Source organism: Condylura cristata, unplaced genomic scaffold (genome assembly GCF_000260355.1).
Source record: "Condylura cristata isolate star-nosed mole 26May11 unplaced genomic scaffold, ConCri1.0 scaffold00022, whole genome shotgun sequence".
Taxonomy (NCBI): Eukaryota; Metazoa; Chordata; class Mammalia; order Eulipotyphla; family Talpidae; genus Condylura; species Condylura cristata.
The window spans coordinates 22,362,838-22,382,194 of record NW_004567123.1 but is presented as its reverse complement, the minus strand read 5'-3'; the positions used below and the strand labels follow the sequence as shown (position 1 = coordinate 22,382,194).

Sequence of the window (19,357 nt, the reverse complement as noted above, 5' to 3'; positions counted from 1 at the left end):
TAAACTGCGGAGATGGTGTGCAGAGCCCACTCCGTCCTGGTTCTGAAGGGCTCAGGCCAAACGGGATACAGCTGCCAGTGGGTACAGGTGGGGGCGTCGTCCTCGGGCGCACTCCATCCTCAGGGTACTCCATCCTCGGGGCACTCCATCCTCAGGGCCCATCTGTATCTTCAGCCTCTATCTCCAACAGGGAGCAGCGGCCCCTCAGCTGCTGGGCTTGTTTTGCCTTGAGGGATAGCCCCCCTGACCTCAAATCGAATGCTTCTAGGAGCATGACTTTGGGGTGAAACCTAATGGTGTAAACGGCTGCGCTTGGGCCCCAAACTCGGCTTCTGGCTTACCCCGAGGCCATGGGCTGGGCTCTTCTCTCTGTATAGCTGGAGCAGGAGACACTTCTGGGTTCTCTGACAATTGCTGATGCTCAAGTCTGGGAGTGGTCAGAGCACAGCAGAGCAGAGAGAGGGGAGTGGGGAGCCCAGGGGGCAGCGAGGGTGGTGCTGAGCTGGCTGGCAGGGGGCGGCAGTGCCGGGCAGCCTGGGACTGTGTCCTGCTTGGATATGTCAGTCTCCTAGCAATGAGGGGATTAGGGAAGTGTGGTAGAGGCTGCCCTTGCCATCCACGACTGCCAGGAAATTAGGAATAGTCTACCACCTCATTTTACAGATGGGGAAACTGAGACCCAGGAGGGGAAGGGACTTGCCAACATTTACAGAGTGGGGCAGGAGCTGAAGCAGAACTGGAGCCCAGATCCCCTGGCTGCCCCGTGGGAGCAGTAGCGAGATGGCCAGGGCCCTTCTCCTCCCCATCAGCCCTTTGCGGCCTGTCACTTGGCCATGGCCACGTGGATGATCACAAAGCCCTTGATGTCTGGGAAGTGGGGGCTGACGAGGTCCACCTGTAGCTGCCTTGGGCCACTCTTGGACGGGGTGATTTTGAACTGGACTGAGGCCTTCTCCTGGGGCTCCAGGCTGGGCACGCTGGGGAGAGGAGGCAAGAGAAAGGCAGGTTATTAGCCTCTCTCCTTCCTGAGCCTGCCCTGCCAGTCCGTGCCCTTGCCGGCCCCTTGACATCCAAGTCTTGTCAACATGCTCCCAGCTCGACTTGCCCTCTCCCCACTTTGCACTCTTCCAGGCTGCAGGACCAGCTCCTCCCCGCACCCTGAACACAGCTCACCCTTGGCCTCCTCTGGGCTTTTGTCTCGGATGTCGTCACTTGGGTGCCCTTCTGATTCCAACCATGCCTGAGCCCCAGATCAAGCTTTGCTTTTTTCTGGGAGACTGTCTCTCGACTGCCATCAATCATAAGAACCTGAATCAGAAGCCCTCTATCTCTGGATACCTGCAAAGCTCCTTGATTCATCACTAAAAGCCCAGTTTGAACAGCAGCTCTCATAGGATTTCTCTCTGGCCACACCTGACCCCTAGCCTCTGACCACCCGGATTTTGAGGACCCGTCCTTCTGTTTGTGTAAATCACACTACTGCATTGGAAGGGTCACCTGTCTCCGAGGGCCCGTCTCCAGGCAGAATCCCATCTGTACATCTCGATATTTCCAACAACTGACCGTGACCCTCAGCAAAGGTCAGTATGATCAGTACTGACTCAATATGAGTGAGTGAGCAAATGATTGGGAATGAATAAGTAAATGAGTGCATGAATGCGTGGGATACGTGTGAATGGGTGAATGGGTGAATGAGTGTGCACCATAAAGAAAGACCAAGTAAATGAATGAGTCAGTCAAAACTGAATTGAGTGAAGCAGTGAATAGTGAATGAATAAAACCACAAATAAAGGAGTCAGTGAATAAATAAAAGAACAAATGAATAAGAAGTGAGTGCAAATAATTAAATGAGTGAACTATGGCTGAATGAGGGGATGAGTTATGTGATTGTGTAAGTCAGTGGTTAAATGAATGAAAGGATGAATAAATGAAGGCAGGCTGATGTGCCTCGATAGTGGACTGGTTCCTGGGGGCCAGAATCTCTCCCGCCCCCCTCTAACTTACCCTTGGTTTGGTCTCATCTGATAAGGACCCCAGGACAGCACTTACTTGATGCTAAGCTGTCCTCGGAGAAGGCCGCTACCCTCCACCATCAGCACACAGTCCTCCACCTTCTCAAAGAGGGGGTTGGCCACCATCACTTCCACAGCAACTGCCACTCCCACGGTGGCCGGGCTCAGAACCTGCAGGGGCAGCACCCGTCAGTCACCCCTCTACCCCTCCGCCCCTAGGAGAAACCCATGGTCTTGGTGAGACATTAATTGTGTTTGCCCCCCGTTTTCACATACCTCATTGCCGAGCCCCACATCACACTGTCCCCTACAGCCACACCTCTCCTCCCCATAGCTGCAGAGCCGAAGCTGGAGTTAAAAGCACAAGCCCCAGCGTCCGATGCCCTCTTCCAGGCCTGGTAGGGGCTTTCCAGGGGCAGGTCATTGGGTGCAGACAAGAGTCACCTTGATGGTGATGAAGTCCTCCAGAGTGATGTCCTTCTCCACCAGTAGCTTCTCTCCCTTGATGACATGGCACATGGCAGCCACCAGGATCTTCTTGTCCTCTGTCAGGTCTTCCTTATATTGCGAGTAAGGTATTGCAATCGGGATCTTTTTCTCTGGAAGGGAAAGCAGAGGTGGGAATTGGGGGTGTGACCTGTTTATTGTTGGTGGTGCCCAGAAAGAGGAAAGACAGGCTCAAATTATAGCTATTTCTTCTCTGGTTCTTGCCAAGACTAGGAAGTTCCTAGATAACATGAGCGAAAACCTAGATGATTTGGACATGACAATGACTTTTAAAATGCAACACCAAAGCATGATCTGTAAAAGAAAAAATACCAACAAGATGCATTTAATTAAAATCAAAACTGCTGACAGTGAAAGACACTGTCAAGAAAACCAGAATAGTGGCCCTCTCTGGTGGCACAGCGGGTTAAAGCACAGCACTGAGAATCTAAAGCCAATTCCACATGAGTTCAATTCCCACCTGCCCTGGAGGTGAACACATGGCGCGGCAGACCTCTCCTGACCCGCCCGCTGCTCCCCTCAGCAGCGTATTTCAGTACAGCTGCCTGTTCTGCTCCCCACTCTGCCGCTGGTGAAACCTCTCACCACCCCTGCACCTTTGGTCTGTACTCCAGTTCTGTATGCAAAAATAAATAGATCAAAAAAAAAAATTAGGAAAAGAAAAATGGCACAGCCACTTCGAAGACTGGCATTTTTGTAGGAAAAAAAACTTGCTGTCTTCAGACCATCAAGCAGTCACATTCCTCGGCTTCCACCACGTGAGTTGAAAACTTCCGGTCACGAAAAAAAACGCTGCACGTGGATGTTGATTCGTAATTATGCAAACTTGGAGGCCATCTGGAGGAGGTGGGCGAGTAAGCAACTGTGCACAGTTATGCACTGGAAGACTATTCCGTGCTGTGAAGAAGGAAGCTACCCACCATGCAGCCCCGCCGAGGAATCTCAGCTACTATTTCTACGTGAAAGACGCCATGCTGAAGACTCCTCAGCGTGAGCCAACTGCAGGGTGTTTGCGAAAAGGCGAAACCGAGGGGCTGAAGGGAGATCAGTGGCTGCCCGGGTTAGAGAAGAGGGAGAGAGTGGCGAGCATCCAGCAGGCCACCGCAGGAGCAGACGCGCACATCCGGCAGGACCCAGAGATGGACAGTACAGAGTGAGCCTTGATGGAGACTCTGGGCTTGATTTCCCACCAGCGTGGCTCGCTGTGACTGACAGGCACTCGCCAGAGCCGGTGCTGCTTCCAAGGCAGGTACCAAGGAGGGTGGGGGGTGGCGAGGGGTCTGTGACACGTGCCCAGCTTCTCCAACCAAAGCTGCTTAAGAGGCCGTTACTTTAAGATCACAACTTTTAATAATTTTATATTACAATTTAACACATTTTAATATATTTTAAGAACCATGCCATTTAGCTTAGTAATTCCATTTTTATGCCTTCTATAGCAAAACAGTAAACAATCGATGAGAAAGTGATCTTTTTTGCACCAAGAGGTCTATTTTTGTGTTTTTTGAATAACACTAAGCTAATAACCACCCCGAAGACAAAACAGAAATCACCCTGTATTTATTTAAAGATTACACATATCTATTAAAATGGTAATGAAGAGCTTATAAAAATATTTAAATTAGAATGGAATGTGAAAAGAAAAGGGCACTAATGAGGGTTTGCAATATAATTAGAACTGTTTCTCAAAAGCAACAGGTATTAGCAGTTTGTCGGGAAACTGCAGGTGCATGCCAGGATCGCAGGTGACCCTGCCTCCTGTTCTCCAAATCTTCAATGAATAGGTATCACTTTTAATAGAAAAAAAAACTCGAAAATCCAAGGGAAGTGCAGGTTCATTAATATTTCCTTCTGAAGTATTCCTTTGTGATTTAGAGTTTGTGAAAAATAAATGACAAAGAAGTGGAAAATGCGTGACTTCTCCTTCACAAGTTTTCACACTTTGTCAAAATACACACACTTCACTCTGCCAGTGTCTAACTCAGAGGACAACGTCTGGGTTTAATTGAATCCTGTGTTCAGTGGGTAAGTGAAAGGAGACGGAGAAGGGAAGAGGAGGAGAAAGGGAGGAAGGACAGATGGCAGAGGTGGGGAGGGAAAATGATGGAGGGAGAAGAGAAAGAGAGGGAGAGGGGTGGAGGAGAGGGAGGAGAGGAGAGGGGAGGGGAGAGGAGAGGAGAGGAGAGGAGAGGGGAGGAGAGGGGAGGGGAGGGGAGAAAAAGGGAGGGGAGAGGAGGGGAGAAGCACTTGCTTCAAGACAGACTCCTCAAGACAGGGCATCTGGCACAGCAGAGCCTGTACTCGGCACCTGTCACCTGTCACGGGCCCCCCCTCTGGTACAGGACACCTGGTAGGGTGGGCTCCAGGATGCATTGCGTTTCAGAAAGATAACACAGGGCATATGCATACTGTGAAATTTCCCAGGAGGTATTTATTCCGCCTGGAAATAGTCACACTAATGGGGTCACCTCATCATTAGGTCAGGTTACCTCCAGATGACTGTGGGCTTTATTACCGCTCTCATTATTGAACGCCTCTGAGCCTCTCCTTTCTCATTTGTAAAGTGAAGACAAGAGCCAAGCGCTGGCTCAGTCCTCAGAGGGAGCCTGGGAGTGAGGGTGGGACCCTGGGAAGATGTGCCTGCCCCCAGCACTCCTGGAAAAGGTGTGGGCAGGTCAGTCCCAGCAGCCACGGCCTTCTTACCTTCCTCGGGCCCCAGCCTCACCGAGTGGGACTCGTGCAGAATCTCGGCCACCGGCCTTCGGGTGTAGAGGATGGTGGCCCCGCTCAGGTTGACCCGGACCCTCTGGGCCCGGGCGGTGAGGTTGGCCAAGCACAGGGCCAGACTCAGGTCGTGGCCCAGCACAGGCGGCTCCAGCATCTTGAACTTGCCGGTGATGCTGGGCTTGGTGGCAGGTTCCAGGAGGTCATCGCGCCAGAGACCACGGCCACCGGCCCTGCGGACCCGGTCCCTCCGCCCACAGGCCTCCACGCCAAACAACTTCCTCACCGCCTTGCGGTACACCTGCCGCTCCTTCCGGGACCCTGCAGAGGGAGGACACACATCCTGAGGCCGCGGCCCTCTCCTCCCCACCCAGCCGGAGCCCCACCTGTCTTTCCCCTCTTCTCAAGGAGAAACAACCACTGTAACATAGCAGGGCAGCTGGAGGCCACGACAAACTGGCAGCCCAAGAGCAAAGGCCCACCTACATATATAGAGCTTGGTCTGGGACTCAGGACTATTTAAATAAATTTTTAATCAGTTGCCAGCAATTTCAGGTCAGGACATTTTACCAAAAATCAGGTTTGCAGCTGGCAAATTGCGTCTTGCGTCGCACGGCAAGATGGCTGACTCGGCCACAGACTGCGTGCTAGGCCCATAGGTCCATCCTCCCCCCAGGAGGTAGGTGCTGTTATCACCCCCGTTTTCCAGATAAGGAGCCCAAGGCACAGAGAAGTAAAGCAACTTGTCAGGGAGCCAGAGTGAGGTCACGCAGTCTGATTCCAATTTCCATGTTCTCAATCAAACTCCCTCCCCACTCTCTACTGGCCGGAACTGTTAGAGCCGAGACTGGGTGTCTCTATCAACGGGATGCACTCTGGATCCCTTTGGGCTCTTCCCTGTTCCCACCGACCTGTGGCACCTGAGGTGTCGTTTGCAGGGTTCCCAGACATGTGAGCCGGGGGGCCCCAGGTTTCCCACTTTTCCTGCTGCTGGCCCGGGCCTCCCTTTGGCCTACAGACCATACTTGCGCCAGGATGCCCACAGGGAACTCGAGCACCGCATCTGCTGGCCAGTAGCACTGCCTGTCTCACTCCTAGCCCCCCATTCACCCGCCATTCACTCAGCAAACGACCCATTCACCCAAGGCTCAGTCAGAAACTGGGAGTGTCATTAGCTCTTCCCACCCCCCCAACACCCACAACTCAGAAGTCACCAAGACCCGCCACGCATCATCTCTCAGCCCATCAGATAAAGTCAGTTTGCCACCGATGACGATGTGCCATTATTACTTTGTCCCTTAGAGGCTCTGTTACCCATCCATGAAGTGGGGGCAAGAGGCTCACAGGACAGGCAGTGAGCTCAGTGCTTAAGAATGTCCCCTCCTGAAACCCGCAGGGATTACAATTGGGGGGGGGGGAGTACAAAATGATGTAAAAATAAACTGTTGTAAAATAAAATAAAAAAAATAAAAAATAAAAAGAATGTCCCCTCTCTTCCGGGAGCATAGGGTCCACCTCCCACTCCATCCTGTCTCCACCCTGCTCCTTGCGGGATGGGACATTTCCCTCCCGGAGGCCTGCACTGAGTAGTCTCCCCCTCCTCTCCTTCCCAGACATTTCGGCCCGGGGCCTCCGTACTCAGTCCATCCTTTTATTTAAATGCAGGTGAAACTCTTAGTTCTAGTCCGCAGTATTTGTACTAGGAAAATGTTTCACTTCCCCGCCAAAGAATCTGATCACACCGTCATACAGCCCCTGGTATCCGAGGGCTCAATTTCTCCACATCCTCACAACACCCACTGTTCAGTGTACAGCAGCCCCAGTGGGTGTCAAGGGTATGTCTTTGTGGTTTTGATTTGCATTTCCCTAATGAATAATGATGTAAAGCATCTTTCATGTGCTCACTGGCCATTTGTAAGTCATCCTTGGACAAATGGCTCTTCAAAGTCTTTGGCCATTTAAAACACTGGGTTATCTCTTCATTGAGTTGTAAGGGCTCACTGAGTATTCTGGATACACATCTCTTATTGGGCACATGATTTGCACATACTTTCTACCTCTTTCCACTTCTTTTTGATATCTAATTGGTTTTATTAAGTGATTCAGGATGGGGCAGTATTCAATCACTGAGTAGAAAGGTGCTAATACTTTCCACTGTTTGATAATATAATTTGGAATACAAATTTTAAGTTTTGATGAAGTTTAATTTATCAGTTTTTGTCCTCTGTCACGTGTACCTTTGACATCATATCTAAAAAGCCCACCTTTAACTCCTAAGTTTCATAAAAATTCATATAATTTTAGCTCTTGTTTATAAATCTATGATCTATTTTGAGTTAATTTTTGTCTGGTGGGAGGCAGGAGGCCAGCTTTTCGTGTCATATTCAAGAAATTTAACACCAAATCGATGTCATAATGATTTTCTCCTGTATTTTCTTCTAAGAGCTTTAAATTACCAGGTCTTACATTTAGGTGTTGGATCAATTTTGAGTTAATTTTTTTATATGGTACATGAGAAGTGTGTAATTTCATTCTTTAACATGTGACTATCCAGTTTTCCGAACACCATTTGTGGACCGGTCTCTTTTTCTTGCCTAATCTCCTTGGCTAGCACTTCCAGTACAGCGAGGGTGAAGGTGAGATCTCGAGAGTTGAGAGGGGCCCAGCAGTCCTTCCTCCCAGACATACGCCATATGCCAGCTGATGCCCTTGGAAGGTGATGACACAGCCCAGATTCACCCAAGGAATCTTGAGCAAGTTAATAATAGTTGCTTAATCTCTATCACTAAAACAGTGCCAAATGATTCCAATGTGCATTCAGAGCTGCAGAGCAGACAAAAGTGGGGGGACGTGTCCCAGGCAGCCTGTACCCCTTCTCAGCAGCACCTTCTGGGGTCCCTAGTTTGTGCTCAGGGGAGGGGAGGAGACAAGCTCTGATTAAGTTTGAACCTGAAGTCTTCATTTCTGAATAGTTTTGTTTTAATAAACAAATGGCTGGAAACATGGATCAAATCATAGCATTGCTAAAGGCCTCATTATTTTGTGACAAAGGGTGACTTTGAGAGTATATAGCTGGAAGAAACTACTAGAAAAAATACCACTGTTTTGTTTTTATACCCCAACAAGTACCCACTTTTCCATTAGCGACAGTCCTAGACACTGGCAGATGATGACTAGGAGCTGCTATTATTACCACTATTTGGAGATGTGCCTAGTGCTACGCCTCTTAGGCATTTAATGAATAATACCTGGAACTATCATCATTATTAGTAGTAATATTATCATTATCATAGGCAAATATGCCTCATGCAGTGCCTGGTATGTGGTAAGGGTGTAAGAAAAACTATTGGCATTATTAAGTGTGGAAAGTCCTCTACTTAGCAAACAGGGGAAACTTAACATAACTGAAGGCACTTAGCCCCAGGCAGACTGAGCTGCCCGGGAGTTACCACTGCCTTGCCCTGGGGAAGGACTGGCTGAGGCAGCCCCGTGGCCGGTCTCCCTGGGGAGGCTCACGGGCGCCAGATTGCCCTTACCTTCCGGATACTTGTAGAGGCCTGTGATGTCCACCCGGGAGTCGCTGCCCACCGCCTTGGTGCTGATGCACCTCCCAACCTTCTTCGTGTCCGAGTACACGCGCTCCCGGCGTTCGTCCGCGTGCCAGAGCCAGGTGATGTAGTCCGCGTTGACCTCGGCAAACACAAAGGGGCCATCGTGGGCCAGGTGCACGTCGCCCTCGCGGATGGCGGTGACAGAGGCGGGGCCGCATCGGAACACGCCTGGGCGGGAGAGCGGGCGTGAGCGGCGTGGGTGGAGGCCCCGGGTGTGAGGCCCACCCGGCTGAGCCCTACCTTCACTCTCCTCCTGGGGGGTGGCATCCAGAACCTGCCAGCCATTGTAAGAGGGGCCCAGGTCCTGCCGGGCAAACCAGCTCTCGTTCCAAACATGGAAATTCCTGCCACAGAGAGAGGATGGGGCCGGTAGGGTTCCAGTGAGCACAGAGACCCACAGGAGGGGAAGGTCCTGCCTAGCGCCTGGACTTGGTCCTGGGTCTGTTTGAGCCCTGTACTAGGGAGGAGAGCCCCTCACTCCACAGTGCTGGTGAGCAGGTGCTGGCGTGTGTGTATCAGGGTGTGGTTCAGGGTAACAGAAATATAGCTATGAATAAGACAGAAGATTCTTGCCCTCCTGCAGATTATACACACACACACACACACACATATGTATGTATGTATATATATATATCAGATTATATTTTAAGAAAGACTGACGGGGAAGACAAAATTCAATAAGTAGATAAATAAAACAAAGGCAAGCTAGAGATTAATTGTCGAAGAGCTTCTCTAGGTAAATGACATCTAAAAGGAGACTTACATGAGAAAGAATTAGCACAGAGCAAGTGAAGGGAATAGTGTCTCAGGCAGGAGGAACAGAATGTGCAAAGGCTCTGAGACAAGAGAAAGCTTGGTGTGTTCAAGGAACAGAAAGTATGTAAATAGCTCTGGATTGTGGCAAGCATGGTGGACTGTCAGGTGCAGATTATACGAGCTACGCAGACCCAGGTAGAGGAGTTCAGGCTTTATTTTAAATTTCCTGAGTCAAAGCATGAGACTAGGAAAACAGACACCATTTGTACAGGGTCACATAGTAAGGAAGCAACAGATGGAAGCCCTGCTTTGCTGGACTTGGCGACTTTACAGCTGGCCTCAGAACCCTTATTAGGGAGGTAATGGTCTTTGTCTGGGAAAATATCTGAAAAGCGTTTGGGCATGAAAGCCAGGACACTGATGGCCTACATGGTGACAGAGGCCCCAACACTGAAGAGAAGTATCCTATCCATCCTGCTCGAGGAATGTAATTTTTAGTGTTCCTACAGGGAGAGTGAGTGGAGAGAAACAAAAAGAAGAAGGGATGGAGAAAAGAGGGGAGCAGAGCTGGACGGAGGCTGGACAGTCACTGGGGACGACTGCAGGACAGTCTGAGAGCTGGGAGGCGGCGTGCCTGTGTTCCGTGCTTCACTGTGTCCCTGCTCTTTAGACAGTCTGCACACGTGTGACTTGACTTTTGGACAAGGTTACTGACTGAAGCTCTGTTTGTAAAGACAAACATTTGGTCCATCCATGTGAAAACTGGACCGGGTTCACACTGCTGCTCGTCCACTCACTAACTGTGTGGCCCTAGACAAGCTATTTAATCTCTCTGTGCTCTCAGTTCATTCATTTTCAAAACAGAGATTGTCATACTGACTTGCTCACAAGGTTGTTCGGAGGAATGCATGGGCTCTAGATACCACGTGTTAACGTATACCACTTAGAACCGTGGCTGGCATGGACCAGTTGCTCAAGGGCTGTGGTGTCATTAGTAATATTTTAAACATTGCAGAAAAACATAAGGAAACCTTGTGTGTCTTCATATGGAATCATTAAACGTATTCCATACGAATACCAGGGCAAGAACAGCACATATTATGAGATCATTATTCTTAAGGGGGCAGCAGCAGGGTTTGGGGGTTCATGTCGATGCGCGTCCTGGTATCTCCAGGGCCTTCCTTTGAAAGGAGATGTAGGAAACTGGTCCTGTCAGGAAGAGGATGGGGGCGCGGGGTTTGGGTCGGGGGTGACTTCACTGTAATCCATTCTGTGCCTTTTGAATGTGGAAGCTCAGGAGTGTATTTCCTATTTCAAAAATTAAATTGCAGTTTAATTTTTTAAAGTTTGGTGGAAAGAGTCATTTCCCACCTTAGACAGAGTGAGATGCACAGGTAGCTGATGAGGAAGCAGGAGCGTGATAGAGACAGAGGGAACTAAGCAGAAGGACTCTCGCCCCCCTTCAAGTGGCGGGAATCATGGGAAGGGCTCACGTTTCCACATAAGGGTGAATGGGGGTTCACATTGACTCGAGGCGGTCAAACCTGGAGCCCTCCTTTTGACCTCTCAGTCATGTGTCTAAGGCCCCCGGATCTCAGGACTCCCCCTCACTCTTTCCAGAACTGGTCAGACTCAGGAGAGCTGAGCTCCAGATCCAGGTCTGTCTCGGGAGCCCCATGCGCTGGGTGGGGCTACCCCTGGGGTCCCTGGGGCCTTGGACCCACCACATGCTGTCTTCTGTCAGGTCTTCCAGGGTCCGCCCAAAGGAGTCCACGTATTTGTCCACACTCAGGTTCCCGTCCGTGTCATGGGCCGAGTTAAAGTTGGATACAACACGTGTCGCAATTCCCAGGCACCTAAGGACTGAAGAGCAGGAGGCTCTGGTCTTCCCAGCAGATGCTCAGCCTCATTTCTGCCCTCTCTGCCTTTTCTGTATATTTTGCCATGGCTGAGGCTTCTGTTCCCACCCTGAAAAACACCCCGTTTTCTCAGGGGACCTCTGGAATCACTACTGCCATCCCCATTTGAACAGATGGGCTCTGAGATGGGAGGGAGCTTGGAGGCCATATAATATTTATTTTCCTGAGGTGACCAGAGATCTAGGGGCCCACAGGACACCCTTATGTGCACTCACTGTGCTAGAGGTGGGCTTCCTTAGGCAAATTAAAGCTCAAAATGCATGGTAGTGCATTATCTGCTTCCTCCCTTCCTTAACCAAGTCTATGCCTCATCTCCAAGAAAGGCTGTCGGGGGCGGGGCTATGTAAATGTATGCAAATTAACGCAAACGAAGGCTTGGAGCAGGTTGGGGGATGAGGACCTTTCCCTGGGTACCTGTGCACATGACTCCAGCGAAGACCCAGCACTGGCCGTACTTGACTGGCTTGAACCTGCCCTTGAACCACTTGCGGAGAATGTCCACGCTGCCGCGCCAGTGCAGAGGGCTGGTGCCGCCGCCGTATTTGCCCTGCCACTGGCCTTGCACCACGCCGCGGTCGTTGTTGCTGTTCACCTGGGCAGGGGAGGCCAGGGGACCGCCATCAGGCGAGGGTTCCCTCTTCAGGAACCTCGACAGTGTAAAACCAACCATCTCCAACTCTGGATCCCCAGGTGTGTGGAATTATCCTTGGCTTTGAAACGGTCTGAAAACTGGGAGCACCTGTGTCTTCAACTGTATTCTCTCGGCTGCCATTGATGATGCTTCCTTTCCTTCCATTGGGATTCTCTATGGCTCGAGATTATCTCTGACTTCAAAGCACTTTCTGTCTTAAAAGGTTCACTTTGGGGAGACTGTTGTTGCATAATCCCAGACACCGCCAATTTTCACTAAATGTTTGCTGTGCGCTAGGCACTGTTCTCAGGGCTTTTTTTACGTCTAAGATGCACATTCTATTATTCTCCCTTTTTCTTTTCTGATGAGAACACCAGATTCAGAGGGGCTATGGGACTTGCCACGTCACATAACCAATTAGTAAAAGGGGTGCCCCTCAAGTTTAGGACTCAGGAGCCTGAACTGTTGTCTCATGGGGTTGTAGCACTGTTCCGTTTGAAACGGATTGCTGGGTTGGATTTTCTGTGCTCCAGCATTTCTCTGAGGTCTTGAGGAGTTGGGACCATCACATGTGAAAAACTGCATTGTCAGTTTTTGGAATCATAGATACCCACCCACTGATTTTAACACCTGCTTGTTATAGACAGAGCTAGAAGCCTTCTGAAGGGGTAACACCTGTTGAGGGGAAGCACTGTGGCATGTGACAGAGTAAAGATGCACTCATCCCACGGGAGGTGGTCTGTGCTCTCTCCCTAATCTGGGCTGGGCCAGCTTTGACAATGAGGGTCAGGTCTTAGGAGACTGGCAGCTCTACTCTTTCTGGAAGTATGGCTTAGAGTGAAGCCAGCTGCCGTGTCCATTTACCCTGCATGAAGAGACAGGGATGACTGGTCAACCCCTGTTATTCCAACCCTTCCATCCAGGGCCAGATGTGAAGAAGCCATTTTGACATTCCAGCTCTAGCAGACAGTAAAGAAAGAGAACCCAGTACTCTGTGATGGTCAGAACCAAGGTCCTAGAGACACGGCTCCAGCAAACCATTCCCAACACCCATGGCCATTTGCATGCCCTGAAGATCCCCATCCCCATGGTGTCCTGTCCAGACCCTGATCTGCAAAATTATGACCATGACAAATGATTGCCTTATGCCACTGAGTTTTGGGGTGGTATGTGTGGCAGTAATAGAGAATTAAAACAAGAGATGATTTGGAAAAACCATACATAAACCCCGAAGTTGGCCTGGGAACCATGAACCAGCATGCCTGCTGGGACAGTGGGGTCCTCACCATGGCGCTGATCACTCTGGTGATGTAGATGGGGTCATGGCGGCGGGACACATCCGTGGCTGGGTCGTCTTGGTGACTGGGGCTTCGGTCCAGGATGGAGAGGCAGATGTTCAGGATGCCCTCCTCAAACTGTGCCCAGAGATGCTGTATTTAGAGGCCAGGCTTCCTCCAGGTTCCAGACCTTCCCACCGCCCTCACCTACTGGTCACTTAGGTCTTTCAGGGACATGACCCCTGGCCTTCCCTGCCACGGAGCATCCCCAAGTCTCAGAAATCTTTCCTCAAAGAGTCATTGGGAACCTGAAGATCAACCTTCGTCACACCCAGCCCACTCTACAACCTCCCTGCCTCTCTGCCACTCAATGCAAAGCTTATAGCACGGGTGACCATGACCCTGTCTCTGTCCCACTGGCCAGTTTGTTGGGGAGGGGGAGGTCACATGATTTTTTTTTCAAATACATTTGAATTAATCGATAGCACTGAAAACTGGGGGAGTTTTATACAAATTAAGACTTCTGGTCCTGAAGATTTGGAAGCCTGGAATCTTTGGGCTGACTTTCTTACGTGCCAGTAGCAATTAGGTGTTGAGAAGTGGTCACCCCTCAGGCAGACCCTAAACTCTCCATTGTAGCACTCCTGCTCAGCCTCTGGGCCCAAGTGCTTTCAACCCGCTGCTCCTCAGCTTCATATTCAGGTCCTTGACCTTCTGGCCACCTTCTTCCTGTGTCCTTTTCCCCCCTTTCTCCCAGGGGCCCAGGCAGACAGTGGCAGAATCTCAGCCTTTCCCTGACTCCCCCAATGCTGTGCTATCTACTCTTCCCTCCACCTGTCCAGATCCTGCCCACCGTGGACACAGTCCCAACATTGTGGCTCTGTGGTGATGCCTTCTCTAATCCCTCAGGCAGTTTTCTTCTACATTTTTCTGAATTTCCTTTGCTCGCATGTCTACCACTCACTCCCTTCCCACAGGGCACCTTGTATGGAAACCAAGCCAGTGATACTAAAGGTTTGGTCCCCTGCCAGCATGTCAGCATACCCGGAACCTTGTTAGAAATGGAACTCCTCAGACCCCACCCCAACGCTGACTGCGTGTTTTACGAGCCCTGCATGTGAGCCGGGTGCACGCTCAACTTGAGAACCCCTGACCTAAGCTACTTTTCTGTCCACAACAGAACCGACTGTTCTGTTTCTGAAGTGTATTCACAAGCACCTCCTCTCCCCACAGCCCCACAAGGCCCTGGCACAACTGGTCATAGAGGAAGAAAGGGAGGATTTGCTTGAGTCAGCCCAGTGTTCCCTCCAGGGAAGGGAGCACATGGCGGGGGGTGGGGGGGGCCCTGGGCTGCACACCCCGACCTGCGCCCTGCCTGGCCGGTGCCCCTGGAGACCTGCCCGAAGTTCCAGCCCTGCGCCCGGATGTGCTTCTCCACGCCTCGGAAGATGATCCCGCTGTCGTTGAGCACGTACTCCTGTCTCTCCTCTTCAGAGGCCAGAAACACGTCATCCTCTGAAAAGCAGTCGTGAGGCCCAGCATGGGTGGGCGGTCTGGCCTTGCCGGCCTGGGCAAAGGGCCGCATCAGGGGAAGGGGCTCTAATAGGGATTAGCAGCAGGATGAGCCTGGAGGCTGCCAGGCAGGAGAGGGCAAGAGGGGTTTGCAGGACTCACAGGCTGCCTCCAGGCCGAGCCCCATCCCATGTGGCTAATCTTCCTCCTGGCCCAGCCCACCCCAAGGCTGAGGGGTAGGAGTCCTGACATCTTTGGGTGTGTCTACGTGATGCCAACAGCAGCCCTATATAGTTCCTAAATCTGAATATGAACTCTGACCCCAGCACCCCTTACCACGTGCCTTGTACTTTGAGAACTTTAGACCTGTGCGTTCTCACCATACCCTAAGAGGCAGGCACTGTTGTTATTCCCATATTATGGACGAGAACACTGAGGCTCACAGAGGGAAGCAGAGCTGGGACTAAACTGAATGAGCTGAATGATGGCTAAAGCCTGGTTCTTACCCACGCCTCCCATCAGGCCCCATCCCTCCGCCGCCACACACCAGAAGCCACTGGTTCTTGCCCGGCTTCACAGGTGTTTTTACCGTAACCCCAACTGCATTTCTCTCCACCTGTCTGCGTCTGGTCCTTGCCACCCACTCCGTCCCTATCCTGCCTCCCAGGCCCCTCTGGGTCAGGCCACCTGTAGGGCAGTTTCCAGGAAACCTCAGCTTCACATCCCCCAGATCTTACCTGGGCACCAGGGATTGAAAAGGAGAACAAATTCGCCCAGCTTCCGGTCACTGTGTTTGCGGCGAGAGGACACCCTGGCGCTCAGCAGGTAGCGGCCAATGACAGCATCGGGCGGGCTGGCGAGACAGACGGTCACGGTGTTCTCGGTCTGAGCCTCCTTCACAGCTGTCCAGGAGTCGTCCAGCTCCGGCTCTGCTGTCTGGAACACGGCTCTGGTGCGGAGGGCTTCAGAAGCCTGGGGTCCTGGGGGAATCAGGAGACCAGAGGCCCCTAAAAAACCCAGGACTAGGGAAGGAAAAGCTGGAGGCCTGGAAGGCCACCCCTCGGCCCCTGGACTACTGGGACACCATTGTTGGGAAGGACGTGAGCAACATAGGAGGCCAGGGCAGAGTGGGGTCCACCTCAGCTGTTCTACTTCCTTGAGGAAGGAGAAAGTACCAGTACTCCTTTGAAGCCAAAGCCTGCCTTTTAGCTGACCAGGAAAGAAAAGCTTGGCTCCACAGTGTCTGGTGACCAGACCCTACCAGCACCCTGATCCTTGATCTGCTGTGGCTCAGAGTTGTCCCGTCTCCCACTGCCTGCGGGAGCACCCCAGAGAGCAGTCATCACGAGCCCACAGGGATCAGGCTGAGCCCACGGGCAGGACTTGCTTGCCCCGCTGGGCTGATGACTGACCACAGGGTCTCATGTCCCTTGCCACAGACAAGCCTTTCTGAGGGCAGACCAGTGGAGGCACTGCTGAGCACATTACCTGTCTCCACTGTGAAGATGACGGCCTCCTCGCTATCCAAAGCTCGACTCAGCTCCAGCGTTAAGGTGAACATCTGGTTCCTGCGGACCACCAGCTCAGGGCCAGGATACTCCTGGGTGTGGTGGGCAGCACCATTCCTCGGCCGCTGCCAGTCCACCTCGGTGACTCTGATCCCTGGAGAGGATAGAGGAGAGGAGGGTGGCCCTTGGCATGTGGCTTATCCACACCTCGCTGGCTTTTCACCTGCTTGCTCCAGTCAGTCATCTGTTCATCCACATGGGATTTATCATCAGCTACTGGTGATAGTCTCCATGGACACTGAGCTGGCGAACACAGAACCATTTGCTCCTGGGGGAAATAGGGCTATTTCCTGTAAGCCTCTGGTCACTATTTTCTCATCAATGGTCAATGCAAAGCCTTCCCTTAGGTGTGTTTCTGACTAAAGACATCTTACTCGATCCACTGTTGAGTCTGTTACATTGAACTCAAGGCCAATGGCACTATAGCTAATACCTGAACAAGTCTTGTCTGGCATATGTGTTTTCTGCGGAAGGCATAGCACAGTCTTGTGCTTAGGAACATCACATGGAGCACCAGCACTGTGTATGGGCCATTTCGACAGCAGAATAATCAAGACAAAGCACAAAAATGCAAGCAACATGGCATCAACTAGATGGTGACAGGAGCTTGTTGGTGGTATGAGAGTGGAAACAAGAAGGCGGAGCACCCCTGTGGGCATCAGTGGGGACCGTGCATGTTAGGCAATCAATTGTCACCACCTGGCAGGTGACATGCCAAGAGTGCTGATTTGCAATAGAAAATCAGTATTAGCAAGGAGGTCAATTTGTGTTTGTGGAATCTGTGAATACTGAGGCTCAATCATGTGTGCCCTGGGTGGTGTCTGGTGAGGGATACACTGGTGAACAAGCTGCAGGTTTACCCTGGAGATACACAGGGAGGCCATGTGGCCCAAAGGTTATGAGCACAGCCTCGGAGGTCATCTGACATGGATTCAAATCCTGGCTTAGTCATTTACTGGCTAAACTACCTTCTGCTTCACTTTGTTGTATCTCAGTCTCTCGATAGCATGGGAGTAATAATAATAATAATACCTTGTGGCCTGATTGTGAGGACAACTGCCTGTCATTTAGAGCCTTTAGAACACGAGAGTCCAATAAATATAGTTATTATATTCCAGACGAACAAGGTGGCACCTAAATAGGTGAGTCCCCAGGTAACTAATTATGATTTTGACACATATTGTCAAAGAAAAGTAGACAGCACTGAAAGAACTTGTAACAGGAGAGCCCCGTCCTGAGAAGCATCTACATATTTTACTGAAACTTGATTTTTTATTATAGTTATGATGGATGTGTGTATAGCTATATCTATATATTGAAAAGTAGTGTGTGGAAGTAGGTAATATATATCAAGTTAATTTTAGGACAGTGAAGATGACATTATATAATATTTGCTCTATAGAGAGGATACTAGGGACAGACTAATGATGTTTAGGTGTCCATTGCTGGTAAATGGACCAGCTGAGTTCAGTAACTCAGGAAAACACAATAATCATACACATGGCTCATGACCTGGGTTCCGCCACCGTATGCTTCTGTGCCTTTTCCTGCTAACCTCTCCTCCCCCATGGTCAAGGCCAAGTCCGAGTCCTCCGTGCGTGTAGCTGAGAACCCTCAGATGATCCTGTAACTAATCTTCCCACCCTTCCACCATAGCTGGAGGGGGCTGACCCTGGGCTTATTCACCAGCATCTAGCTGTGTGGATCAGCCACAGTCCGTTCTCATCAGGGGAGATATAGTCACTATTGCCTGAAAATAGGGGTAGTTGCCATGACTCCCTGGGGCTCTTCTTCCCTCAAGGAAAAGTTTCCACTCCTTGGTTTGTTCTAGAGACTTCCACTAGCCACTGCCTCCCTTTCCAATCTGTCCATTTTCCCTTCATTTTCCTATCCCCAAATCCTGCAGCAGCAAATCTTGGAGTTACTCTTGGGTCAGAGACCTAGTTAGCCACTTGCTTACTGTACATCCTTCAGCACATCTTATCTGCTCGCATTGATAAAACAGGGGTGATTTTGGCTTTAGCAGTGAGACTGAATAATATGAAGCGTGAAACACACCTTTGCACTAACATTTCTTATCCAATCGATCATGAGGTCCAAATGGCACCACCTCCACAACCTGCCCCAAATCCATCATGTCTCCATCTCCACCACGACCCAGGCCAAGCTACCAACATCTCTCTTTACAGAGCACCAGCCCTCTAACCCGCCTCTACGGGTGAGGATCTGAGCAGGGTCGGCAGCCTCAATACCCAGAGCTAAGAACACGCAAAGTCTCGCTCTAGCCCGGCCTGGGCTGGAAGGCTACTCTGGCACCGTGACTTAGACCAACGACTGCACAGGTGGGCAGGGGCTCACACTGCTGGCACACCTGTCCTGAGCCTGGGAGCTCCCACAGCCGCTGACGTGTGCAAGCCAGGTCGGCGCAGGGGCTGTGTTCAACAGTGACCTCGTGTGGTAGGAGCTGGAACAACAGCGCCAGGGGCCTGCGGACGGGCTCTCCAATTCCCACATTTGAAAAGGTAGAACAGAAGTAACTCCAGTTCTTGGACAGGAAGAGAACCCTCCATTGCCAAACCTTTGATCTCAGGCAGAAACTTCTCTTACCTGTACATAGGACTGCCCAGTCTTTGAGCAGCGGAGCTGGCAGGGCCTTAAGAAGCCCAGCCTCCCTTTTACTCATGCAACCTGAGACCCAGAGACTGGACAAAAGGGATCTCTTGCCTGAAGGCACATTGGATCTGTAGCCCACGAGGTCAAGCCACAACCTAGAGGGAGAGGCCAGAACAGGATACAACTGCCTTTTTTTTTTTTTTTTAAGGGATGAGTCAGAAGCAGGG

General features: G+C 51.0%; 1 protein-coding gene across 1 annotated transcript in view; it reads right to left on the bottom strand.

The window, feature by feature from the left end:
• Positions 1–785: 785 nt before the first annotated feature.
• TGM6 (transglutaminase 6) overlaps positions 786–19,357 on the bottom strand; it is a 47,429-nt gene continuing 28,857 nt past the window's right edge. The window contains exons 2-13 of the mRNA XM_004686997.1: positions 16,438–16,611; positions 15,687–15,929; positions 14,834–14,952; positions 13,447–13,575; positions 11,944–12,121; positions 11,335–11,473; positions 9,095–9,198; positions 8,780–9,022; positions 5,223–5,564; positions 2,457–2,611; positions 2,050–2,183; positions 786–977 (exon numbers count right to left, since the gene is read on the bottom strand). Coding sequence (XP_004687054.1) covers positions 824–977; positions 2,050–2,183; positions 2,457–2,611; positions 5,223–5,564; positions 8,780–9,022; positions 9,095–9,198; positions 11,335–11,473; positions 11,944–12,121; positions 13,447–13,575; positions 14,834–14,952; positions 15,687–15,929; positions 16,438–16,611 — 2,114 coding nt within the window. The 3' untranslated portion in view covers positions 786–823. The remainder of the gene's footprint in view (positions 978–2,049; positions 2,184–2,456; positions 2,612–5,222; positions 5,565–8,779; positions 9,023–9,094; positions 9,199–11,334; positions 11,474–11,943; positions 12,122–13,446; positions 13,576–14,833; positions 14,953–15,686; positions 15,930–16,437; positions 16,612–19,357) is intronic.